Source organism: Daphnia pulicaria, chromosome 6, assembly GCF_021234035.1.
Source record: "Daphnia pulicaria isolate SC F1-1A chromosome 6, SC_F0-13Bv2, whole genome shotgun sequence".
Taxonomy (NCBI): Eukaryota; Metazoa; Arthropoda; class Branchiopoda; order Diplostraca; family Daphniidae; genus Daphnia; species Daphnia pulicaria.
Genome location: NC_060918.1, coordinates 11,936,581 through 11,964,106, shown reverse-complemented (window position 1 = coordinate 11,964,106; position 27,526 = coordinate 11,936,581). Strand labels below are relative to the sequence as shown.

Genomic DNA, 27,526 nt, shown 5'->3' with positions numbered 1-27,526 from the left:
ATATCTTGAACTCTTATTTTTTTTTTTTTTTTTTTGTTTTTAAATCTTTTCAAAACAAAAGTTGATAGCCAGTGGACTCGCTTGTGAAAACAAGTCTGATTCGGTCGCGAGCGTGATCGACATTTTTGTACAGCCGGGTATAAACTGCTGGGAGATATAGGCATCAGTTCGTCGCATGGGGCCTCTCAATCATGGCCCGCAAGTCGGCAGTCTTAACGGTCAGACGTGATGAAATGATTATCGCTACGTCGACAACCAGGCGCCTTGATAATCGTGATGGATGCAGTGAGTTACTTATCACCAATCGGTGGCCGTATATCCCGCCGATGAATAACTAACCAATTACCAGAGCTCCTCCATAAGTTTTCGCAAGTTGGGGACTTGGAAATGAATAGGCTATTACTATATATACACTATAACGAGATGAGCGGTGGGACTTATTTCGTTTACCGGTGCAACACACACACACACAAAAAAGGAAGTTCGTAAAAGGAAAGCTATTGAGCCTCAAACGGCGATTCAGCCAAGCTCATGCAGTGGTTACAGAAAGCGAAATCCCTCCTCAATGGCAGATGATATGATATCAAACATAATACCGTAGACGATCGATCACCTTTTGTCATCGGCATTGCAGAGAAGATAGCGGCAGCAAGACAACAATGCGCAGTCGGCTCGTCTTTACCTTCCGTCCCGATTTTTACTTTTCTTTTCCTTGGTTCATCCCGCATTGAATCCAGCAGCAAAGAATATACGAAAAGCTCATCTAATTTGTGTTGCGCCATTGATCGAAGAGTTGATCCCCATTTTACTCTTTTGAAAACGGAGAAGAAAGTCTTAGTTTAACGGTTTGAATTATTTTCCATTCTCTTTACCGAATGATCCCCTATTTCTTATATCGGAATACAATCATTCTTGTTTATTTCCCCTTCTTTAACGAGTGGTGGCGTGAAGGTTGGCATGTTTCTTTCATGTGCGTGACGCCATCTGTCAATTATGGTTTGTTTTTTTCTTTTTCTTTTAAAGAGACACGCCCAAACAGGAAAAGGCTAAAAGGAAAAAAAGAAAAGGAATCAAAACAACAAGCCAAAGTTAGTTCGACCATCGCAAACCATTAGCGCGCGTTACTATATGTCGTATCGATTGGTGGAGGATTCTCGTCATCCTTGAAACTCGAGTCAGCCGTCGGCTTTTTTGTTTCCTTTGGCGGGGAAGCTCCAACATGCTGTGCCACGGCCGTAAATACACGCACAATAGTTTGTAGAATTGTAGTTTCAAACAGAACCCAATATAAAGGCGATGGGGACAAGCGAAGCACAAACGAACGAAGCTCATTTTAATAATAGAACGAGGTAAGTAAATTCCACCCCTCTATTCATCGGTTTCTACTTCCTACCAACAAAATCAATACCACAACTATACTTCTATACATAGGACTCATTCCGATATAAAATGGGAAAACGGACAAAGACTTTCAATTTTCGCCCGACCAGAAAATGGGGAACACACCCGAGCGCGTTATTAGAATAAGCTCAAGAAAACTTGTTTGATACATGCGGCGACGAGAGTCAAGTAGGTACGCGAATGGATCCTGGAGATCAGCACTTTCCATCGGGTTGTCCAGGGTTGATCAACGAATCAGCGCACGTTTCAATTGGCCATCGCACTTTCCGCAATGCTACTCCCCCCTGGCCGAATTGCAGAATCACACAGTGATCTTTCTTCGTCCAGGAGCGGTCAGACCAATTTGTAATCCTGAGCCAAATAACTCGTCGGGATCAGTTAAGTGAATATCGTCGCCCCAGAATTCTATTCGAATAGCAGTGAAGTGCAAATCGTTTCTTTATTAACAACGTATTCGTGTACCATATCAAGTGAACCAGCAGTTTTATTGATTACGACTTAACTCGAAAGAAAGTAGGCGAACATTGAGATCGCAGCCTTGAATTAGCATATTGTCATTGATTAAACATGCGCCCTTCATCTCTTTGGTTGTGCAGCAGGAAGCATTTTTGAAACCTGATTGGAACTTGCTGGGAGATTCCCCCACCGAATCAGGTTTAAGCCAATTCTCAAGGCACTATGCAAATTCAATAAGACTTCGCCAAATGCCAAAAGATCTCAAAGCCGCGTGAATTTCCATCCCGTTGCATTTCACAAGCGAACGAAATCTCAACATTATCCGCGAGGAGCGCGCGGATAAGAGATATTTGAAAAAAGAAAAAAAAAACAAATATTTTCATGTTTTGAGTCATTCGTTGGCCGCTGCTATATAATAGACCGAGCCGATGTGATGCGTATCGCAGCAGCAGCGATGATCTAATCAGTCTGCAATTGGCTTTGAAAAAAAAAGGGGGAGAAAAACGAACAAAGCGGAATCAGTCAATAAGGAACTTTTGGTGAGTGAAGAAAGATAGAGGGTAGCTTAGTAGTGTGCGTTCCAGCAGTAATAGCGATATATAGTATACACGGACGGACGCTCTCATCCTTGCGCGCGCAATCTCTCTTCATCAAGACGCGCCGGCGATGGTATAGATGATGATCTATATCGGGTAGGGGGTGTGTAGTAGCCGGCCTCGAACACTGGCGCGCTCTGACGGGTCTGTACCGCAATCCCGAGCCACCGGGAAATACGCCACAGTGCACATGCGTAACATGTCGGTAGCTTATTTTCCCCTCCAGACTCCCGTCTGAAGGAGAGATTTTCAGAGGGAGGGAGATGGCGTAGGGATTCGTTCGTGTTGAGTAAGGAGAGGGAGGAGGCGGTGTACACGACGGGGTGGTGGTATAGTCATGTATAGTGTATAGCTAGAGGGGAGGGGATAAAGGCCAAAAGTGAACGAACGACGTTATATTCCGGCGACGCCGACGTCTGCCGCTAGAACTGTGCCGATCCGCGCTAGCGGATGAACGCGGGATTACGACCGCCGCGTCCAATAAACAACAAGAGGCAAAACTGGCGTGACACACACAAGCGTCGCTGCCTCTGCCGCCGCCGCCGCCAACATTTTGAGAATTTTTTCCCAGTTGTGTGTCTCGTGTTTGTGTGCTCGTCAGTTTTTGTGCGCCCATCGTCTATCGTCGTCACCGGATGAGATCCAACGCGACGCCGAGTGGCCATTCATCATCATCTGGAACATTCATCACTCGGCAGAGGACAAGACAAAAATAACAATAATATTAATACTTAAGCGGTCCCTGGCGACCGGCGTCGCCAAAAAAGTTTCGGCAACCCGGCGCTTTTGAATCCTCTAAAAACGTTGGCAAATTCAATCATTCATTCATGCCGGGAATTATCGTCTTCCAGCGGAGATGGGGCGTCGGCAGCGACGATCTGGTTGTTCCCGGAATCTCATTGACTTTACTCCACGCCATTTGGTAAGTTTATTTTTTCCCCTTTTTTTCTTTTGAAAAGCGTTAATTGGGATTTGGCTTTGACGGGGGCTATTCATTTCGCGGAAAAATAAAATAAAATAATTGAATACTTCACGCTGCTTTCGGGGAATTTGTCGCCAAAACATTCCGGTGCACTAATCAAGAGTAATAATAAATAACAAACAAGCAGCTGTGCACTTGTTTGTCACTCTTGGCGTGAGCCAGTTCGACTCGGTGTCGTGCAGAAACTCTTGCCATATCATCCGAGTGCTGATTCTCTAGCTGTACGAGTGTTTGAACCCCCCCATGTTTGCTCCAGTTGGCTCGGACGGCTTTACACATGTCGATTTCGCTTAACTTTGAGCGAGAGCGAAGAAAAAGTAGAAGAAAAAAACCATATGTTTTTTTTTTTTACTTTTTACCTTTGAAAAACGTGTCTAAAGCTAACACAAACTGGCTGCACACACATAGTATGTATAATAGATAAACACACACATCCGCGTTTGAGTATACAACACCATTGGCTCTTTCCCACTCGCGATGTTTTTATGTTGGCTTTATTTATAATATTTGTTGGTCCCGACCCAGAAAGACGTCGAGAGCAAAAGAACTGATGGCGTATACAAAATAAGCAAAAACCGAGAAAGAAAGAAAGAAAAAATTGAGAGGCCGCAGCAGCACCACCAGAAAAAGCCGAGCAAGTACGGTGGGGTGGAAAAGAAGAAGAAGAAGAGATCTGAGAATAGAAGGCGTCAGTTGCGAGGTGATTACCGCATTCCAAAGTCAATATGCATCCAAAGAACAACAAATACCAAATTCTCTTGTTTCCTCCTTTGAGCAGCGCAAACGATTCTCCTATTATATATATCAGGGGGAAAGGGATCGGTGGCGGGGAGGGCAAATTGATTACGTGCTGAGAGAAGCAAAATCCAATAGCGCTTCCAATATAATCCGCAAGTGTCGCGTATAGCTTTTTCTTTTTCTTCGGACGTTCTATACTCGATTGTCGACACACACACACATGGCTGTATAAGAGAAGAGAAATGCGAAATTTTTTTGACTTTTGGATGATTGGATAATGCGCTCCATTTTTCGAGTATCACGGATGTTGTTTCTGCTGTTGGGCAGAATCCCCCGCTCGCTATCATCCCTCTTCCATCTCTTTCTTTTTTCCCCCATTTTTTTTCTTTCAGTGGAGAGTGCCGAGTGGAAGAGAAGAGCCTGGACTTGCGGCGCTCTGCTGCCGCGATCAATAAAACGCGCCGAGTGAAGATACAGCTAGAGAGAGAGAGGGGGGAGTTTTAGTAGAGGCGGGACGGGCGTTGCCTCATCATACAGTCAGTAGGACGCCTTGGGTCCCCGATGTGTTTATACAAAACAGAAGAGAAAATAACGTGGAGGGGGGAAACCAGCAGCAGCAGCAGCGCTATATAGCTAAGGTGGAAGACAACTCTAGCGATGAGCAGACTGAACTGATATGTCAACCGCCCGGTCAATGGATGCTCCATTATTTTTCCAATGGACGATGCGAAAGTCATTCCTCTAACACACAAGACGTCGTCCATTTCGCCTATACCCCATCTATCTCACCATCCACCGGATGCCTTTACTTGCTTTCTTGATCATTTGCGATGATGTCAATCTCGTGAGTGGAACTCACGTAAGATAACATTCATCATCGTTGAAGAGGTTTGTATCAACGGGGGACATAGCGGCGGCGGGGGGACACCAGGGAAAAGTTACTTTCTTATATCTTATATAAGAGCGTGGAATAGTCAAAGGTTTAGAAGACATCAAACGAAACTTTATTTTTTCCTCCTTTCACACAAAATGTTGTGAGGATCCCTTCCTGATCGACATTTTAACAGCATCCTACTATAGTGATCGGCATCCATTTTTGATTTGGGTTATCAATTGCCACACAGCGAGCAAGGACATATAGCTAGGGTACATTTTTGAGGCCATTTCAACAGTCCAGAGGGTATAAACGGCGCCTTGGAAGGCAAATGTCTCAGGACCGAAGAATTTCAAAAGAATAGGGCGACGGCAGGAAAAGCCAAAGAAAAAAAGATATCATAAGAAACAGAATGGCTAATGTCACGAATGCGGTGAAAGAAGTTGGCGTGAGCGCACCCCGCCAGTAGTAGCGTGTGTAGTGTAAACGATCTCGTGCCCCCAGTATATATATACGAGTCGTTCTTTTCCCAACCAGCAGCCATCGTAAATAGGGAAGGAGTCCCCCCCCCCCATTAAGTGAAATGTTTTCATTCGCCTATTTATATTCCACGCATTTAAAATTGAAAAATACCCAACGACTTTTTTTTTCCTAGTTTCAATATCTGCGGGAATGAGAGATGAAGGTGCTTCCGACCCGAAAATCTTTAATGGGAAATCATTCCCGGGAGCGAGAGAGAAAAAAGAAAGAAAGAAAACTCATTAATCATTTCTACGTTTTCTTTTTTTCCACTCCGTTTCTCAATCCCGGCAGGTTGATTGTGGTTGCGGTCACGCTGGGACTTGACAACGGATCCGTCGGTCATGTTCGCAACACTGGGAACATCAGCAGCAGCGGCGAAACAAGCGACACTATCGGCGTCCGGCTCAGCAACGAGTCGTTTCTGCTGTCGCTGGCCAACCAGAGCAATGCTGACGACGCTTGGTCCTCCTCCGCCAGCGGTGACGGCGGTCGTGGTGGTGACGACGAGGAAGTGGTCGTTGTCGCTGAGCTGCACGCACTGCAAGAAGATCACGCCTGCGAAAGTGTTCTACGACTCTTGCTCATCATCAAAACGGCCCTTTTGGGCGTTTCGCTCCTGCTGGAAATTTTCATGGCCCGACTAGCGTTGCGCGGAACCATGTGGGACGTCCATCCACGCCGCTTTATGGAGTACGTGCTCTACAGTCGATTACGTACGCACCACTTTTTTTTTGTCGTTTTTTTTTAGACGCTCTCTTTCAGTTTTTCAATTAAATGTTAAACGGACCAGTCTCGAACGACTTGTGTCGTGACACGCTCTCATATAAATGGACTCATCTATTTCTGATTTCTATTCTTTTTCACTCGTCAAATTTGCAACACGAATGTGGGGGGGAAACCAAACCAAAACACAGTGGTTTTGGTGGCCGAAATGGTTTGGTCGTCGTTTAGCATCGTGTGGCTCCACGGCTCTTACATCACGTGTCCGGCAGGAATGGAAAAAGAAGTTCTCTTAGGTATATATAACAGTAACACACTTTTTAATCACGCAACCGGAAAAAAATTGCGTGTGCGTGGGAATCTATAATTTTGATCTGTTGGTCCCGCCCTCTTCTCTTAATATAAAGGTTCGGTTATTTGCGATTTGTGCGTGGCGTTGAGCGTGCTCATCACAATTTGGTGCACGTTTGACCGGGCCGGACGCTCTTGGGTCAAGATGACGCGCTTCCAGCGGAGCATGAAAGAAGGCGAGACGAAATACCACTACAAACGATCGGGAAATCACAGACCCAACTGGAGACAGAGGTACTACCTAATAGACGTTCCTTTTCATCTTGACAAATTGCACTGTTTCTTATTTCACGAAATGATCCGAGTCAGCTGACGCTCGTGAATCATCCGTAAAATTTTTGTCATATATTCACGACTTTTGTTTCGAGTTCTTACCCCCCCAACTTTTATGTGTCTATAAAGGAAAGTGATGAGGACTTACCAGGACACGTGGAATCATCGATGCAAGATCCTCTTCTGCTGCATGGGTCGTTCTGATCAATATCAGGTCTGTTTGCACAACACAGTCTATACCTGTCGTTCAATATTAGAGTTGTCGGTCACTATACTGCCTATATTGGACACATGGTCGTCTTTCAATCAAGTCTCACAAACTTCTTGTCTGTTTTCTCTCATTTGTCCACACTCGTACACGAATCAATACAGGACTCCTTTTCGGAAATCGCCCGACTGCTGACGGATTTCTTCCGGGACCTGGATCTCGTGCCGACCGACATTGTAGCCGGTCTGGTTTTACTCAGGAAACAACAGAAGAAGTTACAGGAGACACTCGTTACCCAGGTAATAAAAACAACACGACACTTGATTGACATGTCACACAATACGGACGTAAATCGATTCGAGAGAGATCGACATGACGTACTATACGAAACTGTTTCTCCAATTACTCAAAAGACTTTGAGCAAGGTCGACAATAACCTCAAGGTTTGACTTTTGGAAAAAAAAAAGGATCCCTAAACACATAATTTATGACCCACAGAACGCTTAAACACCATTACAGGCAATAAAGTCACTAATAAACAACAACGTAAGATGCGACAAATCCATAAAAGAAAAAGGAAAATGGGAATTTGATGTGTGGAGTCGGATTAGAAACCTGCTGACATTTTTGTTTTATTCCTATTCAATTTTGGTCTATCCTACTCCATTTTCAACTATTTTTGTCTGCTGTATTTCATCTGTCGGAAAGGTTTTAGTAGTTTTTATTTGTTTTTGTTGGCTTGTCTTCATTTTGAATATAGGACCAGAACGACATTTACGAGTTCTTGTCGGGAGTGGCCGTCACTTCACGGACACGCTTCCTTTCCTTGCACGAACCCGACCAACTGGAAGCTTTCCAATTGACGGAACATTATATGAAATTCGCCCTGGCTGCTTATGGCTGGCCCATGTACCTGCTAGGCCATTCCAAGACGGGATTGTGCCGCCTGGTATCTAACATTAGGTAAGAACCAACGTCCATAAATTCCGGAAGGTCCTGCAGTTCGATAGAAACCATACATGGCAGTCCAGACAAGGTAGAGAGATACTGCTGCAAATCCAACTAGTACAGCTGCTACACTAATGGGATTGACATGAGAAATCCAATAACACGATCGCGTTCCAACAGTTTTTTGTTTTTGTTTTTCGACTCCTAATTTTTCAAAGAGAAACAAATGAGTTTATCCTGGGAAAATTGAATTGAGATGAACAAGGATTTATGACATTATATTTACCCCGTTTGTATCGCCATGCAAGGTGTTGCTGCTGTTGTGGAAGTGGTTCGACAGGCTCATCGGAGAGTGGCGAAACTCTACCCGTCATTGTGGGAGACACGTGCAGTGGTTGTCACCTGGCAGCGCTGAAACAATCCATCGGCCGCGTTGATCACGAAGTCATTTTCGCTTCGTTCCACGTCGACGTGGCGGAAACGCCTTTTTTCGTCGCCATCGACTACGACCACCAGAGCGTCGTGGTCAGCATTCGAGGCACCATCAGCATGAAGGTATTGGGTGACCGATCGATGAAAGATATAAATCAAATCTTGAATCTCTCTGTTTTCTGGGTCCCGTGACAGGACGTGATAACGGATCTTCACGCCGAAGCGGAACCCATTCCTCTCCAGTTAACACGAGAAGACTGGTTTGGACACAAGGTATCGAATTAACTATTTACAACTGTGGCTATCGAACCCGACATAAACTGGACGTCCGCGGTTCATTTAGTTCCATTAGGAGAATAAATAAATTGTCTGGTTATTTACCTTCTTGTTTTGTCAAAAAAAAAAGGGTATGGTGCAAACCGCCACGTACATTCGCAACAAGTTGGAGAAGGAGAATTTGCTGGGAAAAGCGTTTGCTCACAATCCGGAAAGAGGCACGCCGGATTTTCGTCTGGTTCTAGTCGGTCACTCTTTAGGCGCTGGAACGGCAGCTATTTTGGCTTTGCTACTCCGCCACGAGTACCCCCATGTTCACTGCTACGCCTATTCACCACCCGGTGGACTATTAAGGTGGAAATTGGGTCAAAGCCTTTGAAGAAAAAGAAAACAAAATCAATCAATAAAATTTGGTGTACATTTCAGTTTACCGGCAGCTGAATTCACAAAAGAGTTTGTGACATCCATCGTCGTTGGCAAAGATGTCGTCCCTCGGCTGGGTCTCCACCAGCTGGAAACTTTGAGGTCCAGTCTGATGACGGCAATCAACAAGAGCACGAATCCGAAATGGAAAATTCTGGGTTCCAGCATGCTGTGCTGCGGACGGCGGAATAAAGATGCCGCTGTCAAAATTTCCAACAGTCCAGTCGTTTCGATCGAAGAAGGAGGCGGCGGCGGTTCAAAAGACGTGCCTTCCACAACAGCCGTCCTAACGAAACATCCATCCGATACTAATATCTCCCTGTCGACTCATCAGCCACTGTATCCGCCCGGCCGCATCATTCACATCGTTAGGCAACATCCAAAAGCATCCGACAGGCAAGTTGAAGAACTCTGGCTTTCCGCTTTAATTGTTGAGCGTACTTTAGTTTACTCTTGAGAGACAGCAGCAGCAGATTCCGTTTATAGGTGGCCGAGTAAATATTTATTCAAAGAGAACTTTGCGAGTTGTTATTTTCGTTCGATTTGGCACGAGTATGGTACTATGTTTTCTCTTTTGACAAGCAGGAGTCATTGAACCAGAGTCAAGAAGCCAAACTTGAGGTGAATAGTGTATAGGATATTCCCGAAAGGGGACTAGTAATGCTCGAACGAACTCTTTTCAGATGGCCGAAAAAGCTTCTTTAGGTGTCTGCTGGTGTCGTCTGGCTCATTCCGGCGACTTTCATTCTCTACTAGTTGAAAGAGTAAAGAGAGGGCGGCGGCACAAGAAGAAGGAAAAAAAAAAAAAAGTTGTTGTTTGTCCCGCCAAGTTTACTGGGTTTCTCTATCTACAGACTGAGAGTTTATTTGATTATACCGGCTGGATCCGCACGAGGGAAAACAGAAAGCAGCAGCGGGGAGGAGACTTTACGCCCTAGACTAACTCACTAGATCAATTCTATAGAGCACCTTTTTATTCCCCCCCTTTCTCTATCGATTTACGGCCAAGTTGCGGTTCCCGTCGACTAATTTATTTTCTCTCTTCTTTTTCTTTTCCTTTTCGTGGGCGGGCTGTTGGGCGTTACCGGGACAAAAACACGCACTGATAGATCGGAACGAAGCTCCGGTTGTCCAGCGACGACCAAAGATGACCAACCGGATCCTATTTACCAGGCTTTGTGGGCCGACACTATCGATTTCAACGAGGTACTCATCTCTCCCGTCATGGTCCACGATCACATGCCCGACACCGTCCTCAGCGCCATCAACAAGGTATTGTATACCGTAAACGTACGTAAATGGAAATTGCGATCGCCAAAAAAAGGGGAGAAAGGCATTTCTGCAGACCTGGAATTTTTTTTTAGAATTTTTTCTTATTATTATTATTATTTGGCTTTTTTAGTTGAGTGAATAGAATTGATTTATTTTTACTTTTTTTTCTGACTGGAAATGTCCACTTCATTTTGGTTTGGGAATTCGTGATTTCTTTCGTGATAGAGCATGCATTTTTTTTTTTTGTTCGACGTGCTGTGCCGTGGCCTACAACACAAAATCCTCTGTTGTTGGTGGTTCCGATTATTAGGTGCTGAGGCACGAGAAGCAGCTGGCCGAGTATCAGAGGCAAATCGTCTCCTCCCGCGTGCCTTGTTCAACCACCAACGTGTAGAGCGAGATGGCGGCCAGAATCCGTAGTAGGTCCCACTCCCACCTTCCAACAACCATGCACCGCCCGTCCGTCTTTCACGGTTTCCATCTCTTTTTTTCATTTTTCCTGCCAACTAGAAAATTTGTTCTCATTATTTTTGTTTTTTGATTTCGTTTGTTTTTTCTTTCTTCTTCTTGATTGCTTGATTTTTCAGTAGAGGACAATGCCGTCTTTCAGTTTCTCGATTTTTACCTCTTTTATTTGGGATTGTTTTCATTTCGGCGGATGGCCACTTGTTATGATGTCCGAGCTTCACTCTTCCGTCCTTAATGCTTCGACAAGTGAAGAGTTCATCCTGCCCATCCCATCCCAGGTTCTCTCGTGTCATGGGCCGTCCAAACCTCAACGAGTCACGTCGGAACCTCTATTGAAGGATGACCAAGCCGATTACCAACCGGGCCTGATCGTCGACGGTTCTCTTCTGACGGCAGCCAGCTTTACTCCGTCGCCGGTGATGATGCCGCAGCATTCCTTTTTGGAAAACAATAGCTTGACGTCGATCGACCGGAGTCCGACCATTGGCCAGCGATCGCCCGACACCAAAGAAACGCCTTACTCCAGTAGCGTTCCTGCCAATTCTTGCTACATGTTGCAACCGCCTTCGTGGATGAATCCGCAAGTCCGGCGAGCCACAACTAGTAACTTACCGGCCATGTCAGCAGCCGGCTGGAACTTTAATCCTCTTCAACACTATCCAGCCGATGGCGAGGACCTGGTTTCAGAGTACAGTAATCGATTAGTGGCGCCAATCGCCACTCCCGAGACACTCTCGGGAGAATCCGCCAACGGGTCCGTCTCCAGTCTTGCCAAGAGGGCGCACAAATTCCTGAGGAGAGATAGAGCTGCGTCTGTTACCAAGAGAAAGGATTTACCAAAACAGTACAGTGGAAGTAGTTCAAGTGTGTACGAAATGACCGAGTCAAGCAGCGTCTATTGTGCATCTCCGTTGAGCAGCGCCAAAACGACCAGTGGACAGACGCGGGCCACCAGGGCGCAGTTGAAGCGAGAAATTATGCGACTCTACCAGAGAGCCGCTGCCGATGTGGATAAGATTGAGCAAACGCCGTCAGCCGAGCAGGATCCCAGTTCAACTAGCAGCCACACATCACGGACGACAAGTAGTTCAAGTCAATCACAGCCGTCGCGATTGTTTCCCGTTTTGGAACCAGCGTCGCCGGTCTTTGGCGGTGGAAACGGAAGCAATTCTGACAGTCACAGCGGCTACGCTTTGAGCCCAGTCGCGTCACGCCCAGCGACCGCTAATGGTGCTACCGATCGAAGGCTGTCACCTTCGAGTAGACCCAATTTGCCTCCATGTAACACGTCATTTTAAAGGCGAAAAACATTCATTTAGCTCTAAATAAATAAATAAAGATCAAAGCCAGATATGGTTGAAAGCTCCCAGATCTCAAATCGGGGAAAATAAATCAGCTTTTTTCCGACAGGAGTAAAAAGAAAACAAAAACAAAATTAGGTTGAACGAAGAGCTCCTCTAACACCGATTGAATAACGCTATCGGAGATGTGTTTACACAATCCTTAAGGACGAGAAATGCCTGTAAATAATAAATAAGAGAGGAAAGACGGGGAAATCGAGCTTGGAATGAAATGGATTGCTACGAGATTGCAGAAGCATGACACTTCCAATCTCTTTTGCCCAACGTCGCGAGAAGATTGAGTTTCGATCGGATTGCAAGGATCTGCAGCACGTCACCAAGACAAGGCCAGCTGGAATAAGATCAGTAGAACTGCAGATCCCAGGAGCTAACATTGACACATTCCCTGTTACCCCCTTTTTTTTTTCCTTCTAGCATCTTTTCTGCTTTTTTTTTGCTACTCTACCTAGACGAGGAGGTCCTGTTGGATGGATGGAAGTTGGATGAAGAGAAGATACTTCCAAGGTTCCAATTGTTTCTCGACAGCTATATCGATGATTGTGTTCATCTAATTGTTTTGTCATCGACCGTTTTTCAGTTGGCGTTGATCTTGTCTCCCTCCGTTTACTTGTTACACGTCACAAAGTTTTACCGTTCCAGTATGACGCCAATCCTCTTCCTTCGTCCTTCTCGACTGCCTGTTCAGAACAACTGCCCTGCTGTGAACAATTGATTGAATCATCGTTTACGGTTAGCTTTTCTTATGTTTACATCTGTAAGATTTCTGTTCCAATTGTTTCCTGTATTGCACAGACATGTAGACATAATGTATACATCCATCACAGACACAGACACACCCACAATACACGGTAACAGCTAGTGTTTTTTTTTTCTCTCTCTCTTCATAATTCTAAACGATTAGGCCTATTTTGTCTAATACTATAATATTTTTGTATACAGATGTTTGCAATTCTTTTACCGACGCGTATAAATTTATATGATATATAATATGAGAGATGAGAGAGAGGACATTTGGAGCTAGGGACTCAATGGAATATCTATGTTGGAAATTCTGCTTATTTTCGGAATGCTTATATACTTTGTTGCGTTTCTACAGACTTGGTCTCTTTCTTTGAATAATTCGTGTAACGTGCTGTAGATTTGTGTGTGTGCTAATAAATCATCCGCGACAGGAGATTACCTTATTTTTGGACGACGATTCATTTCTTTTAGAGGGAAGATAGTTCGGGAAATCCATCTTTCAATATCACTTCCAAGATATCGTAAAAGAGTTGTTTGTTCAGACGCTCGTCTTGAAGAGCGTCCAAGACCTTCAGGGTTCCCCGTCGGGCATTCTTGTGGCCTAGCAATTGGTTGAAGACGTCCGGAATGTTTGCTACAAGCAAGTCTCGAACTTCCAGTCTGTCAAAGTGTTATCACGTTAGGCAAACAGGGTAAAACTTGGCGATGGAAAGCACGTCTGCTATAGATCGATTGTCGCGTTATAACTTACTTGGTTCTTCGCTTTTCGTCGATACTTCGTAGGGGTGCAGGGAGTAAGGATCCATCTGGCCACCATGTCTTGACTAGCAGCTGAACATAACCAAGCACCGCTTGATCCGTAAAAAGACTAGAAATCACATCCCGTAGTTGCCTGTGACCAAAAATGTTTCCAGTAAAATAAATGGGCAATAGAGATTACATCTGCAGACTTAGTACCGATTAATGGTGCGGCCATAAGTGATTTGAACAAACGTGACTAGGGTACGACGGAGCCACCCAAACACTCCACGAAGTTCAAAGACTTCGCTAATCAGATGATAAATTGGCTCGGCAATACCATCACGAGTATCGTCAGAGAAGGCTGACTGGAAGAGCGAGTCAGTTTCATCCACGCCTGTCGCCATGTTGTTATCGTGTTGTTGTTGTTGCTCTGCGTCATCATCACTTTCTCGGGGCGTATCCCTGTGGGCGAACAGTATATATGTCTTTACAGTCTAGCACATCTTTATTTTTCCTCCGTCTTCTGTGTGTACCCTTTAAATAGCGTGGCGAGAGAGAACCGGTTCGATTTTTTGGGTGCGTCCACGACGAGTGCCTGGCGGAGGCAAACAGGAGTATTGTGCAGGAAAGTAAAGAGAGCTTCGCTTTTGTTGAGACGGTCGTCAGCCATTACCGTCTATAAGGAATTCGCATTGTTAAAGCTCATATTCTCATTCCATCCCAAAGTTTAACAAAAGAAGAAAGAAAGGGGGATTTTTAATACAGTTAATGGACTTACGTCGAGGAAGCCCTGGAGTTTATCTTGAGCTCGCTCCAAATAAGCTCGATCGTTGAGCTTGCCAAAAAGTGACTTGCCCGAGACAGCAGGCAGTTGAGACGTTTTCAACCAGGGACACGTAAGACTCAGTTTGCTTATCAGCGCGTAGAATTCCGCCACCTGGCGCCAAACGGTCCACGACATAGCCACTCTTTTTCCTGTGCCAAGAGCAATAAAAAAACAAAACAAAACAAAACAAGCCGGCTGTCTATAGATAAACACTACAAGATGTCGCAACAAATCATTTTTATACTTGACGTCGATCCGTTATTGGAAGCAACGGCGATCATAGCTGCTTCATCCTCCAAGTGTAATTCGATTGGAAATCGCACATTCTCCTTTTCGTCGGGATTCTAAAACAAAGACAAATGTTAACCCAAGTTTTATTTTCAAGTTAACATAAATGACACACGCACCTGTGGGGGCATCCCTACTGTCGCTTTCCATTGCCCCATGTGAGCAGCCCAGGATTCGGCCTGGTTGAGCCAACTCTCGACTTCACGGCGTTCCGTCTGTAAAGACTCAACTTCTTTTTCTAAAGCAACTACCAACGAGCTATCCGGAGCGATACTGCGTAAACTAGTCATTGCCTGTTCTCCGTAACAAACTTGTTTTTAATTTAGGCAATGTTGGAAACTGAGGGAAACTTAGATACCTGAAGTTTAATGACGAGACGTGCATCAACTTGCTCCATTCGACTTTTAGCAAATTGAGTCTGTTCGCTCCATTCCATAACGCCAGTTGTGTCCTCTGACTCATCATCAGCGATCCATGGTTCTTTCCAAGAAAAATGGCGCTCTCTAAGCGGATCTGTTGCAGAATCCGTCTCGCAACCCTGACGACCCGTCATCTGACAAGTGAGAACAACTAGGAACGACGGGTAATGACGATCCTCAAGCACCTTCCATACTTGATCTTGTGCTTGAAAAAATGCCTCGGGTCCTTTGTCTCCAGTAATAAACCCTTCCATACCTTTCACCAAATTCTATGAAGTAATGAAGTTTGGAAGTAGTAAAATTCAATCGATAAAAAAAGACGAAATTATATACTTTCTCTAGTTTGATTATTTGACTGCTACCATTAATATACGTATAAAACATGTGAGCTGCGGATGCAAGAGCTGCTTTGCGATCAAGCCTCCGTAATTCCTGAGTGCCCAACCAAAATTTCAGAAGACCAATCTGTCATTTTTCATGTTGAAACAAATATTTGATCAATTACTTCACGAATTATTTTTTTTTTTATGTGCATACTTGAGTTTCTCCTTGCTGAATAAGATAAAGTTCGAGTTGTCGACGTAGGTTGTTGTTCCTCATAACGGTCTTGAAAGAAGGAACCATTTCATCATTGAAATTAGAATTAGATGTGGAAGTACGAGAAAAGTCACTCAACGGTGCCCCCAAAACGCGAAGTCTTCTTTCGCACTGGAGCTTCGCGTAGGTTAATTGTTTAATGTAGCGTTTTAAATTACGTGCCTGGAAAAGAAGAAAAAAATTAATGAGACATGTAGAAAGATATGGAATATCATTTCTATTTTTACTTGTAAAAGGTCAATTTTGTTGGATCCCAAGAGCAAGAATTCCTGATCAGGCTCTGTTCCTTTAGATCGTCGCATAGAGCCAATGGTGGTAGCTTGAGCGATTTCCGTTGCAATGTTGTATCTGCACAATCAAACGACATTAATGAAAGTTGGACGAGTATGTCTGATTTTATTGATTATTATTTATTTATTTTTTAACCGATAGTCACCTTATTTGACGTAGTTCATCCAGATCATCGCAATCTTCAATAAGAGAAACAAAATCTTCGTAACTAGCTGCGTAAGCGTAATCTTTCTTCATCATTTGCTTTCGGTGAAGGTGCAAGACTAACTGCTGGTTGATTGTATCAGGATCACACAAGCTGTCGATGCCTGGTTGCAAAACTGAAGAAAAATAATCAATGTGAGTGAATATTTATTTAGACGTGAACCATAATCGTTACTAACCTTGGCAAGCAAGTAATTCTCCAAGAGCATGGCGTAGAAGGAAACAGTCAACGTAGGATCGTGGGAATAGATTCACTATCATAACGTCAGCCAATTTTCGAACCAACTCCAATTCCGATTGAGGGCTCCGTAGAAAAGATGAGAGATTATATGATATCATTTTATCTCGCATATTCTCCCTTGAAAGTGGCGATGGGGGGAATTAATGAACACCATGAAAATTAACCATTAAACACAACTTTTAACTTACGGATTCGATTGGGCGAGGCGAATTTTCTCCAAATGACGCGTAACTCGAACAACAACATCTTGTGTTATTAATTGTACTGGATCAATGTTGCTAATTTTGCAGTAAAATTTATGCAAGGCTTCCCAAGCATCATTCCTTTTGAACATTAAATTAAGAAGATATTTCTAAAAACTTGATGAATGATGTGATTGTAAGGGAAATCATACTTCATGGATGAAGTTGGAAGAGTAATGTCTTTGAGAATAGAATCTAACAAATCCCTGAAAATCAAATCCATTAAATTCTGCAATGTTGTACTGACACTTCTGTTCATAATTATTAGTGGATTATCGGAAAGACTATTTTTGACAGTTTGTAATGTCAATGCCATCTCCTACAAAATAAAAACAGTGAATTTGTATTTTATATGTTTTTTTGTAAAAGTTTTGTAGATATAAATGGGTACTTACTCTTATATTTTCTTGGAATTTCCTTATTTCTTGTGGACTATCAGTTGAGCTAGTAGAGTGGTTGGGAGACATCATAATCACAATTGAAAATACAGAGATCATACCAATGACTGAAGTAGCTAATGAAGCTGCAAAGAACCCGAACATAACAAAGCTGTTTGTAAAGAACCAAACTACAATTGAAGCTACCATAATTAACCCACTCCAAATACTTAAAATTTTAACTTCGAGCATTTCTAAACTGAGACAACTGGACATTTTCATTTAAAGAGTAAATCCAACTTAAAGAAAGCTTTCTTGACTACACAGTCTAACATATTTAATGAAATTAAAAAATAAAATTCAAAAAAGTCAACAGGTTATCTCTAGTCTGCATCCCCTCAAAACCAGCTTTGTTATTTAAGTCATACTATTTTACAGGAAAATCTATGATAAATGTTAACGAAGCTGTAGACTAAATAAGGACGAGGAAATATTGTTCCTGAGGCCATAAGTTCCCAAGAAAAAATAAACACTTGATAACATTTGAACGCGTTCGAACAATTCGGCGATTCGATAACTGACTAGCAATCACGCTAGCTTTAATAGGACTAATAAAAAAAAGGGGAGGTTCTCTATGAAGCTGCTACGGTTAGCAGACAGGTTTGTTATGAGTTTGTGTCAAGAGAAGAGACCAGCTGTTCGGTGCTGCCTCCTCGTTTGCATTTTCATAAACTGCTGAAAACGAACGATTTTAATTTTATTGGAAAAAAACAATTAATTATGTCTTTTGAAACTGTGATAGGCCTACCTTTTTACGTTGAAAAAGTTAGTTAATTTATTCAATAAGTTATAGACTGACGTCCAACGTGACGTCAACTTCAATAGACCCTGAGGGTTTAAGCAGACAACGTGAATTGACATTTGACAGAATGTTCTAAAATAAGTAGCTCTTCAAGAATTGTACTCTGGAGATGCTTTTAAGGAATTTCCCGACGGAGAAAGCTTCACATCGCTTTTCAAACCTGTTTTCGAATTCATTTCTGTGATATTTAGCTTGAGAAATTTTGACTAATTGTAACATTTGCACCAATTACGAAACAAACGCATTTCGTGTGACCTATATTTATAATGGGAATCATAACTACCAGTCTAGGATTCGGAGCAACTCTCGGAGGTTTATTTGCACTACGACGGTAAAGATTTTATTTAAAATTCACTTCTCTATTAAAAAGTATTCATTTTAGGTGGAGGGAAAATCAGTGGGAATCATGTAAAACAAACAAAAGGCTTGATGGGCAAGTGGCCATTATAACAGGAGCCACATCTGGATTAGGGAAAGTTCTAGCTGAAGATTTGGTAAACAGAGGAGCAACTGTTGTTTTAGCCTGCCGTAATCTTATTGAAGCCAGGGAAGTGGTTGCTGAAATCAAACAACAATACCTTGGAGCTCAATTGGTTGAGTTGTGATGTGAACAGGATATGTTCATTTTCTAACTGTTTAGTTTTGAAATATTCAGGATGTTGTTGAGTTGGATCTCAGTTCACTGGAATCTGTAAAGAAGTGTGCAGCTATTCTACTTGAACGATATGATCATATAAATATACTCATCAATAATGCTGGAGTGTCTATCCCAACTAAAATGGGGATAAAAACAACTGAAGGCTTTGAAATTAATTTTGGAGTAAATCATCTTGGCCATTTCTTACTAACAAATCTGTTGGTAGACAGGTTAATAGCTTCAGCCCCAAGCAGGTATTCTTACTTAAAATAAAAGTGAAGGTATTACATTATACTAAATGTTTATAAAAATTACCCAGAATTGTGATTGTTTCATCAAAATTACATGAGCAAGGATCAATGGATTGGGAAGCATTTGAAGGTACAAAGGACTTTGAAGAAGGAAAGAGAGGTCCTAATGCTGCCTATTGCAGTTCAAAATTGGCAAATGTATTATTTGGAACAAAGCTAGCCGAAAAACTCCAAGTCAGTAATTCTTTCTGGTTCATACACTAATAAGAATTAAACAAAATTTAACTTTGTTGCATATTATAGAATCACGGAGTAAATGTTTATACGGTTTGCCCAGGGTGGAATTATACTAAGGCAAGTTCTGAGTTTATTATTTGTTACATGCAAAATAATTGCTTAAATTTGCGTACACCGTCTAAACGTCTAATAATGAAAATTTGCAATCCAAACAGCTTTTCCGCTATTCATCAGTACCATTTTATTCATGGATAGCCATTATACCGATTGCATTTTGGTTTATGAAGCCTGCTCGAATTGTAAGTACTTCATGCCGACAGAATATTGTTAAACATACCTAAAATTGAATTGTTACTAGGGTGTTCAAACTCTGATCCACTGTGCAGTATCAGAGGAAACGGAAAATGAAACTGGACTTTTTTATCGTGACTGCAAGGTTTATCAAAGTCAACTTAAGGCTAGCTCAAATTCCACAATCATTAACAAATTATGGGAGCTAAGCTGTAAAATGTGTAAGATTGAATGGTAGTAATTTCAGTTCAATACAATTATTAGTAAAGTGACATGATCATTTCTGTATTATCAGTTACCTTAGCTTAACCTATCATAATTCATTTTTCTGGTTCACTAAGACTTCTTTGTGGCCTTAAAAGTTTCATCAGCACATGTGCATCAGCTGGCTCAATTCTCTTGTAGTATTGTTCTTTTGTTTCAACAATTTCAAAGCCAAATTTCTTGTAGAAGTCAATTGCACTTTGGTTGTTAACTTGAACATGGCTGTTTTGAAAAGTAAAAGTCTTAAAAACATATTTTTTTTCTCAATAATAAAATATAATTACAGAAAAATGCTATGAAAATCCCCATCCTTTTCCACGTAGTTTAGGACATGTTCCAACATTTTGGCACCAATACCCCTTTTCCTGTATGGAGCTAGGCATCCCAGGGTCATGATGTACAATCTTCTTGATCCATCTAAAATATCGATCCTACAGCATACAGCTCCCACCACAATGTCATTATAGTATGCTGCACAATAAAATGTGATAAATGTAAGGAGAAATAAAAGGAAAATCAAGTATGTGGTACCTAGCTTTGCCAGTTCTCCTGCTTCTAGAATATCTTTATAGAACTTGTCGTTGTAGGAAACTGGAAATACCACTTGATTCAATCGTTTTAGTTGTTGTAGGTTGTGAGGTGTGACATCCCCCAGTTCTATTGTTGCCCTGAAATAAAATAATCCTTTGTAATTGTCATCGGCATGCAAAACGGGACATTCAGTGGCAGTCACACATACAGCTAGTAAAGACTTTAAGGTAAGCTATAATAGAGTTTGATTTTAAAAACACTGTGTGTATGGAATGCTTTAAAAATGACTTCCCCAAAAACATTCGGTTTATTTACCTGGTCATTTTTGTTCCAGTCAAATTTCAAGGGGGCTCACGTTTTGATCGATGTGATTTCGGAAATTTACAGCAGACAGAACTCGAAACCGAAAAAAAAACCATGGTCTCCGACGACATCGACAGATCAAAATTTTCATTAAAAATATTTGCAGTCATTCACAGTCTCAATAATAAAATCCCAAGTTGCTAATAAAATTAATCGAAAAAATATAAAAAATCCATACGAAGTATCAAACTTAAAAAATTGCATTATCTGTGAATGCCTCTCAAGGTGGCTCAACTGGCAACGTCACAAGATTTTTTGAATTTCTCAGTTAAAATTCACTTGGTTAAAGTAGTTAAACGTCAAGAAAACGTGTCGTCTTATTACAATATAAATTTGAGGAAAAGAAGCTATTAAGTCAAACAGTTAAAATATTGACATTAAAATGACATCCAAAAAACGTGGACTTAGCCTGGAGGAGAAACGTAAAGGCATGATGGAAATTTTTTATGAAAAGAAAGACTTCTTCCAGCTTAAAGAATTAGAAAAAATTGCCCCAAAAGAAAAAGGAATTGTACAAGGAACAGTAAAAGATGTGATTCAAAGTTTGGTGGATGATGGAATGGTTGATACAGACAAAATTGGCACATCAATTTATTTTTGGGCCTTTCCTAGTAAGGCAATCAATGCAAAAAAACAAAAACTAGTGCAACTGGAAAATTCTAGTCAACAACTGAAGAAGTTGAGAGTTGATGTTGAAGCAAAGTTGGCAGAAAAAAGAGTAAGTTGAGGCGTCATTAGATAATTTTCTATCTTGTTGTTTTTGTGCACTAAACTGACTGTCGTAATTTAGGTTGGACAACAGGATGATGATACAAAAGACGAATTATTGCAAAAGTTAAAGGAAGCACAAGTACAAAACACTGAATTGAAAAGAAGTCTGAAAGAATACCAAGAACTTGATCCAGATGAACTTGAAAAACTAAAAGCAGAATCTCAGGTGAGTCTTTCTTGTGTTAGCAGTTTTTTTTTCCATAGTATTATATCAATTGCTTTCACAGGTTTCTTTGGAGGCTGTGAACCGTTGGACCGATAATATTTTCGCCGTCAAATCCTGGTGCAAATCAAAGTTTTACATGGAAGATAACCAATTAAACAAAGCATTTGGAATTCCGGAAGAATTGGACTATTTGTAGAAGCCTCAAGAATGCTTTTTGTAAATAATTTAGAAGCATTGTTTAAAGCTTTTTGAATTCTTCCTTGTCTCCTTCCCATTTCCTTGACTGAATTCTGTGAGAACCTGGATACTTTCAACAATATTTTCCCAACATGTAAAGTTTTCTGTATAAAATATTTCAAATTTTGAAGTGCGTTTAATACAGAATTCCGTTTTTTTTTCTCATTAACAGTTAGTTAGTAACGTGTTATTGTTTGGTCATTGATTGTCTACCAAAAACTTTAATAACAACACGGCGTATTTAGTTTCTATGAACAGATTAGAGAAACGTGAAAAAGTCGGAAATATATGGTCGAGCTCTGACCATTCGGATTCTTACGTTTACTTTATTTCTTCTTGTTTACGTCTTGTGCTTATTTGTTTTGAAACTGATGTTCCTAGGATGGTAGTAGTTTCTAGCGTCTCGATAGGACAAATAGTGGAGAGCCTGTCTGCGCATCTGCCACATTTTATGCCTTTGCTTCCGAGTGGATAAAAACCACCACTTTTGCTCGCTGTCGACTCAGTGTTCAGCAATACACTCAATTGGCAACAGGTGAACCCTAGTATTTTAGATCTTTTCCCACATTGAATTTAAAAGGTAAAACATAGCATTCTCATAGTAAGGAACGTAAATTAAGCTCCTTTTTTACCGTTCCGTATGTCGTAGAGTGCATGAACTTCTAGGTTTCCATTTGATAATACGATTTTTGTTGTGTTTTGAAGTCTTTTGCATAATGCAGTAGATCAAGTGCGTAATCATGTTACGCACTGTATCATAAAAGTGTTTCAGTTCTCTAAAAAATTACACATCCCCTTCGAGAAAATGCCTTTTATTTCATTTTTTAAAGAATTTGTTAGTACTACTAATTAGCGAATGGCGGTACGGTATCTTCGATATTGCTGATGATAGAGTAACTGTCATTGCGCAACCTGTCAAGTGTAAAGACGAAAAATTGGCTACTTGGACGCTTTACGTCAATTAACAAAGTGCAATCCAATCGGTGGGAAAAATGTCAATCGATACACACCTGCGCGTCTCCTGGGATCTAGTAAAAGTTTCTGATCAAACCGGATCTATTTATTTTCTCCAATTGAACGTATAAGATGTGTTCGATTCTCAATCCCCAAGTGAATAGCATAGTTTCGACTGGTTGCCTTTACACCCCCGCGAGTGCTGTTTCATGTTCTATTTCTGCAAAAGGAAGAAAGACCAAAACATTGAATCATTCCGCATGTGCCACCGTACTAAAAACTGTTTTTCCCTTTTAAAAAATTAAAATAAATACTAACAAGACTATTAAAAAATGATCGTAGTTAGTCATTTCTGTTGCTTATTAATGACTGAGAAATTAATCTTCCTGAAATCTATTAGATGCATACCAAATTAGAGGTGGGATGTGAGTTCAACAATTGCACATCGGTTACTTCTCCAGGAGCCAACATCGCATCTCCCATAACCTCGTCTCTATTTGGTATTCTAGGTGAGTCTGTGATTGATCGCTATAGAGCACTTGAATCTAGATTGGTACCAATCCTGCCATGAATGTACTTTTCTCTTCTCTATCGATCTGTAACTCAAACCCTTGTTTGAATAGTTTCTTTAGTCAAAGCTAACGATCGTATTGCCTTAAGAAAGTCAATCCACTATTTTTACTGGGAAAAATATATTTCTCAAGCCCTAGTTGGCTTGTATTTATTCACCTTCCGCAAATAGCAGTTAACTAACGAATGGTTAGGACAAAGGAAATGAGAAAAATCTCGAGAGACCATAACACACGAGCTTCTCATTTTCATGGTGTCATAAGATAATTAATCTAAAAAGTAATTGGACTTTTTTTTATGTATAGGTAATGCAATAGCCCTGGTTACTGTACACCAAATGAAGCTGGAAAGACATAGGACAGTGTTCTTCGTCTTTATCGCTGGATTGGCTTTCGCTGATCTTGTCGGGATATTCCTTACGACCTTTCCCGTTCTGCTTGTTTATTTTCACGGCTACTACTTTGGCGGAGTAAGAGATTCAACTAATCTTTTTTTTTTAAATATTATTATTGTTACATTAGGAACATATCTCACATTGCGTCATTCCGGTACAGAGGTACCAACTGAGGCACTATGGTATGCAATCTTGATGGCCAAAGCCTCTTATAGGCTAAATCTAAACATTGAGTCAATTTATATTCCAATGGAATCATTCCGATGGAAATCTATCTCGCTGCCTTCGAGACTCGCGTGCAAAATAAAGGAGGGTTAGCCGGTTGGCCTCAAGATTTATAAAAATGTTTAATTTATGGCGAAATATGGTCGGCATGGCCGGCCTTCCGTAAGCCACCGCGATCAAACAGAATTTAAACTAGGCTTTTGGGTAACACCCACACTATACACTTTTGTGGGCGTATAGTAGCATCCCGTTCCCTTTTTCGATATTTGTGATGAAAAATACAGACGCGGGTATTGACGTTCGTAAAAGCCATAGTACTAAAAGTTGAGCAAAAGAAAGGAAACAGATGCGCTGTTTTTTAGAAATAGAACGCCACCGCGTTTGACGACGAGTCGTAAAGTTATGAGGGATGACGCCATTAAATTCATCAATCATTGATTGATGAAAACTTTTACTTCAAAACATGCGCTGTCAAATGGCGATTTCCTCAGCCGATGATGTGCAACTACCACGCATTCACCATGGTGACTTTCGGAATCTTAACTCCCATGGTAAAGTTTTACTATAATAATTCGCATCAAGTATACCGATTCATATCCAATTCTTTGTGAAAAGATTGCTTGTGCTATGGCGTTAGAACGGTATTTTGGAATACGACACGGATACTTCTACATGCTTCATTTCAGTCCTCAAAGAGCTAGGTTTGTAATCAGAGCCCTTATTTTTAAGTTAAAAAAACGTTCTGCAATTTTCTGTATTCTGACCAGAATGGCATTACTGAGCCTGTGGCTTGTGGCCATCATTTTCTCAGCCCTTCCTATCTTTGGGTTTGGCCAGTACGCTATTCAATATCCGGGAACTTGGTGCTTCCTCAACCTTCATCCGGAAAACGCAATCGATGCAGCTTATTCGACTACATTCGCTGTCCTCAACTTACTTCTTATTGGTGTTATGATCATATGCAACATTGGAGTGCAATGTAAGTAAATAATTTATGAGGGTATTCTCATCACTCACACGTCACTATTCTCACACAAAAAGGCTTTCTTCCACCAACACCCCATCGATTATGTTATAAAGGACATTCTTTTATAGTTATTTCAATATCGTACGTCACTTGGATGTGTTTCAACGCCATTGATTTTCTAAAAAGTGCCTGTTTGGGGTTACTCTACTTAAATGGAATGAAAACCCTTTGGTATCGATTGAAACATTAAATATTTCAAAGCGACGCCTTCAGCGCTATCGATTTTTTAATCCTTCAGTCCACTGTACCAATAAAAATATGCCCGGTCTATGAAAGCAAACATTCGATAAAGGCACGTCCTTTCAATTTCAACAAGAATGAATAAAAAAAAAATATATGACACGACGAAAAGATACGAATCAATTGTGGTTCTTTCAATTTTCGTTCAGGCACTTTGGTGGCACTGCGCTGTCAACGAAGCTCGGCGGATCGGGCGGATCGTTTCCGTCGGACCCACCGCAGTCCACAGCAGGAGGAACTAGAAGTGCAAATGATGTTCGTCCTCCTTGCCATCACTATTGTCTTTACTTTGTGCTGGGCACCTCTACAAGTAATGAAACTAAGCACGCAAACCTAGTATATCACGAGTATCCTAGCAATCAATTGTTTCGGTCTAGTTTCAGATATTAAAAAACCAATTCTACGAGCACAAAACGGCATCTGACCATGCTGGAGACTTGCTGGCCATCCGACTGGCTTCCATTAACCAGATAATAGACCCTTGGGTCTACATTCTCTGCAAAAAGGTGATAGCCTTACAATGTTTGGTGATTTATCACACAATGTCTTCCTATTCGTCACGCGCCATTTGTCGCTACAGTTATGTTTTCGTAGAGGGTGCACTTGCTGGAAGACAAATTGGGGTTCCATCAAACGCAGTCTGAGTCAGAAAGAGTTTATTGGCACCTCATCGCTCCGCTCGGCCTTGGTACACTTTCGAGCACAAGTAACTTACAATTACATTCGCTTCATTCAACAGAAAATTAACGTTTCTCATACTCTACAGCAACCATCGACAAGGTCGGCAAGTCGCTCGTGTTCCCGATGTCGACAAAAACGAGTAGAAGTAGAGGTGGAAGCTGGTGAAACTGTTAATCTGGGTGAAGTTAACCATTTCTCCTCAAGTTTGAGCAACGCTGCAATTGGCTACGACTCGACCAGTAAAAGTACTTCATTGCCCAACAACGCTAGCCCCGCTCCTACCGCAATTCTAATAAGTGGCTCAGAGGGAGGAACAGAAAGCTCCGCAAGTCACGAGATTCCTATTCCGATTTTTACATCTTCCCAATACTCAATTCAACGTCGAAGAACTCGTTCCACACCGCGTTCAAGTAGACAAGAAGAGCGTCAGCCGCCAGCTGCAGATTTAACGGACACCATGACTAACGCGAATAATATGTCGAAAACAAGGATTTTTTCTAATGATAGCGGTAGTTTACATAACTATAAATTACTTGGCAATTTATTTTCAAATTTACTTGAAATTTAGGAGACGAAAAAGTTTCTGCGATTGGGCGACGTCGTCACTCTTGGTGTTGTTCAAACGGCCGTTTTCCTATGACAGTGAAACGATTCGCTACTCAAAGTACTCAAACCATCGATGAAACACAAACAAAGTATTCAAAAACAAATATAATGACTGATTTAAATGCATGAAATACAGTCATAACTGCCATAATCGTATTTTTCATTTGCATGATTGATATTCTATCTTCAGTAAAAGAATTATTCGTCCGTGCTGTACTCTAATAAGTTGCCGTATTAATAATACACGTAAACCCGACTGCGTTCTAATGGATCAAAATTCTGGTACCAGTCTATTCCCTCTATCATTACCGAAGTCCCTGAGCCAACAAAAGTAACCCTAGAGACATTGTTGGTACGCAAGTAAAATAACAAAACACAAAATGGATTTCTACTAAAAAGCTATAAATGGATATCGAAACAAGACTGTTAAGAATTAGAAAACAGAAAATAAGGTTAAATTCATTGAAGAATATTTATAAACCTTTAAAATTTAACTGAAAATATTCACATTGGACATAAATTTTCTATTTTGTTGTCTTGCCCGTGCCACGACCACGAGATCCAATTTTGTTTAAGGCAATTGTAATCAATTGAGCTAGTTGGTTTAATCGCCATAAAGTTGCCCTTAACGACCAAGGCACTTGAGGGTGGTTGACTCGGCCAACAGTCCTTCTGCCAGCATGTTTTAACCTAGCCATTTGTGAACCTTTGTATTTCTTCTCTTGTGGAGAATCTGTCATGCAAAGTTTGAACGTGCACAGTCACGTGAGAAGAAGAATCGCGAGAAACCAAACCTTTCAAACACAACCTTCAGGTTGAACATTCGCCAACACTTGGAATAACACGACTATTTCTAAACCTTGTGTGCGTGGTGCGCAATAAAACAGAAACTTACTTGATAGAAAACCCAGCGATTGTTTCAATCGGTTAAACTGAAGATTATTCTGAAAT

The 27,526-nt window shown here is 41.4% G+C and overlaps 7 protein-coding genes across 7 annotated transcripts in view; 5 read left to right on the top strand and 2 right to left on the bottom strand.

Moving 5' to 3' along the window:
* The window catches only part of LOC124344219 (extensin-2-like), a 271,667-nt gene that overhangs the window by 156,046 nt on the left and 88,095 nt on the right, over positions 1 to 27,526 (top strand). The gene's annotated exons all lie outside the window — the stretch shown is intronic.
* LOC124342089 (diacylglycerol lipase-alpha-like) lies at positions 1,697 to 13,160 on the top strand. Its single transcript, XM_046795060.1, has 13 exons — positions 1,697 to 3,375; positions 5,861 to 6,282; positions 6,484 to 6,585; positions 6,697 to 6,874; positions 7,043 to 7,127; positions 7,286 to 7,420; positions 7,882 to 8,084; positions 8,378 to 8,624; positions 8,697 to 8,774; positions 8,908 to 9,131; positions 9,204 to 9,596; positions 10,310 to 10,472; positions 11,219 to 13,160. The coding sequence occupies exons 1-13, from the start codon at positions 3,281 to 3,283 to the stop codon at positions 12,236 to 12,238; spliced, it is 3,345 nt and encodes a 1,114-aa protein (XP_046651016.1). The 5' UTR covers positions 1,697 to 3,280; the 3' UTR covers positions 12,239 to 13,160.
* Positions 13,508 to 17,880, bottom strand: LOC124344107 (sorting nexin-25-like). Its single transcript, XM_046797552.1, has 16 exons — positions 17,287 to 17,880; positions 17,044 to 17,210; positions 16,838 to 16,972; positions 16,588 to 16,766; positions 16,350 to 16,524; positions 16,141 to 16,261; positions 15,854 to 16,075; positions 15,650 to 15,781; positions 15,256 to 15,585; positions 15,017 to 15,190; positions 14,854 to 14,953; positions 14,562 to 14,758; positions 14,317 to 14,459; positions 14,000 to 14,245; positions 13,794 to 13,934; positions 13,508 to 13,702 (listed from the first exon to the last, which is right to left on the bottom strand). The coding sequence occupies exons 1-16, from the start codon at positions 17,548 to 17,550 to the stop codon at positions 13,510 to 13,512; spliced, it is 2,919 nt and encodes a 972-aa protein (XP_046653508.1). The 5' UTR covers positions 17,551 to 17,880; the 3' UTR covers positions 13,508 to 13,509.
* On the top strand, positions 18,103 to 19,818 carry LOC124344198 (retinol dehydrogenase 12-like). The gene is made up of 7 exons (XM_046797692.1): positions 18,103 to 18,461; positions 18,513 to 18,723; positions 18,786 to 19,021; positions 19,087 to 19,252; positions 19,322 to 19,372; positions 19,471 to 19,554; positions 19,614 to 19,818. Exons 1-7 carry the CDS (start codon positions 18,397 to 18,399, stop codon positions 19,782 to 19,784), a joined length of 984 nt encoding a protein of 327 aa, XP_046653648.1. The 5' UTR covers positions 18,103 to 18,396; the 3' UTR covers positions 19,785 to 19,818.
* On the bottom strand, positions 19,807 to 20,812 carry LOC124344235 (probable N-acetyltransferase san). The gene is made up of 4 exons (XM_046797752.1): positions 20,657 to 20,812; positions 20,342 to 20,478; positions 20,095 to 20,281; positions 19,807 to 20,032 (listed from the first exon to the last, which is right to left on the bottom strand). Exons 1-4 carry the CDS (start codon positions 20,662 to 20,664, stop codon positions 19,867 to 19,869), a joined length of 498 nt encoding a protein of 165 aa, XP_046653708.1. The 5' UTR covers positions 20,665 to 20,812; the 3' UTR covers positions 19,807 to 19,866.
* Positions 20,946 to 22,047, top strand: LOC124344226 (meiotic nuclear division protein 1 homolog). The gene is made up of 3 exons (XM_046797740.1): positions 20,946 to 21,422; positions 21,495 to 21,641; positions 21,703 to 22,047. The coding sequence occupies exons 1-3, from the start codon at positions 21,087 to 21,089 to the stop codon at positions 21,835 to 21,837; spliced, it is 618 nt and encodes a 205-aa protein (XP_046653696.1). The 5' UTR covers positions 20,946 to 21,086; the 3' UTR covers positions 21,838 to 22,047.
* Positions 22,237 to 27,402, top strand: LOC124344150 (prostaglandin E2 receptor EP3 subtype-like). The gene is made up of 11 exons (XM_046797612.1): positions 22,237 to 22,458; positions 23,233 to 23,341; positions 23,708 to 23,871; positions 24,513 to 24,572; positions 24,637 to 24,722; positions 24,789 to 25,000; positions 25,438 to 25,598; positions 25,666 to 25,794; positions 25,869 to 25,994; positions 26,055 to 26,478; positions 26,538 to 27,402. Exons 2-11 carry the CDS (start codon positions 23,233 to 23,235, stop codon positions 26,702 to 26,704), a joined length of 1,638 nt encoding a protein of 545 aa, XP_046653568.1. The 5' UTR covers positions 22,237 to 22,458; the 3' UTR covers positions 26,705 to 27,402.

Coding starts and splice junctions, on each gene's coding strand:
- LOC124342089 (XM_046795060.1), top strand. CDS start 3,281: ATGCCGGGAATTATCGTCTTCCAGCGGAGATGGGGCGTCGGCAGCGAC. Junction 3,376..5,860: donor ACTTTACTCCACGCCATTTG/GTAAGTTTATTT, acceptor CAATCCCGGCAG/GTTGATTGTGGTTGCGGTCA. Junction 6,586..6,696: donor GGAAAAAGAAGTTCTCTTAG/GTATATATAACA, acceptor CTTAATATAAAG/GTTCGGTTATTTGCGATTTG.
- LOC124344107 (XM_046797552.1), bottom strand. CDS start 17,550: ATGAAAATGTCCAGTTGTCTCAGTTTAGAAATGCTCGAAGTTAAAATT. Junction 16,525..16,587: donor AGAATTACTTGCTTGCCAAG/GTTAGTAACGAT, acceptor ATTTTTCTTCAG/TTTTGCAACCAGGCATCGAC. Junction 14,759..14,853: donor CAATAACGGATCGACGTCAA/GTATAAAAATGA, acceptor CTCTTGGCACAG/GAAAAAGAGTGGCTATGTCG.
- LOC124344150 (XM_046797612.1), top strand. CDS start 23,233: ATGCATACCAAATTAGAGGTGGGATGTGAGTTCAACAATTGCACATCG. Junction 23,342..23,707: donor GTCTCTATTTGGTATTCTAG/GTGAGTCTGTGA, acceptor TTTTATGTATAG/GTAATGCAATAGCCCTGGTT. Junction 25,795..25,868: donor TCTACATTCTCTGCAAAAAG/GTGATAGCCTTA, acceptor TTGTCGCTACAG/TTATGTTTTCGTAGAGGGTG.
- LOC124344235 (XM_046797752.1), bottom strand. Junction 20,282..20,341: donor AGGAGAACTGGCAAAGCTAG/GTACCACATACT, acceptor TTTATTGTGCAG/CATACTATAATGACATTGTG. Junction 20,033..20,094: donor GATTTTCATAGCATTTTTCT/GTAATTATATTT, acceptor TTTTCAAAACAG/CCATGTTCAAGTTAACAACC.
- LOC124344198 (XM_046797692.1), top strand. CDS start 18,397: ATGGGAATCATAACTACCAGTCTAGGATTCGGAGCAACTCTCGGAGGT. Junction 18,462..18,512: donor GGTTTATTTGCACTACGACG/GTAAAGATTTTA, acceptor TATTCATTTTAG/GTGGAGGGAAAATCAGTGGG. Junction 19,253..19,321: donor AGCTAGCCGAAAAACTCCAA/GTCAGTAATTCT, acceptor TGCATATTATAG/AATCACGGAGTAAATGTTTA.
- LOC124344226 (XM_046797740.1), top strand. CDS start 21,087: ATGACATCCAAAAAACGTGGACTTAGCCTGGAGGAGAAACGTAAAGGC. Junction 21,423..21,494: donor CAAAGTTGGCAGAAAAAAGA/GTAAGTTGAGGC, acceptor GTCGTAATTTAG/GTTGGACAACAGGATGATGA. Junction 21,642..21,702: donor AACTAAAAGCAGAATCTCAG/GTGAGTCTTTCT, acceptor TTGCTTTCACAG/GTTTCTTTGGAGGCTGTGAA.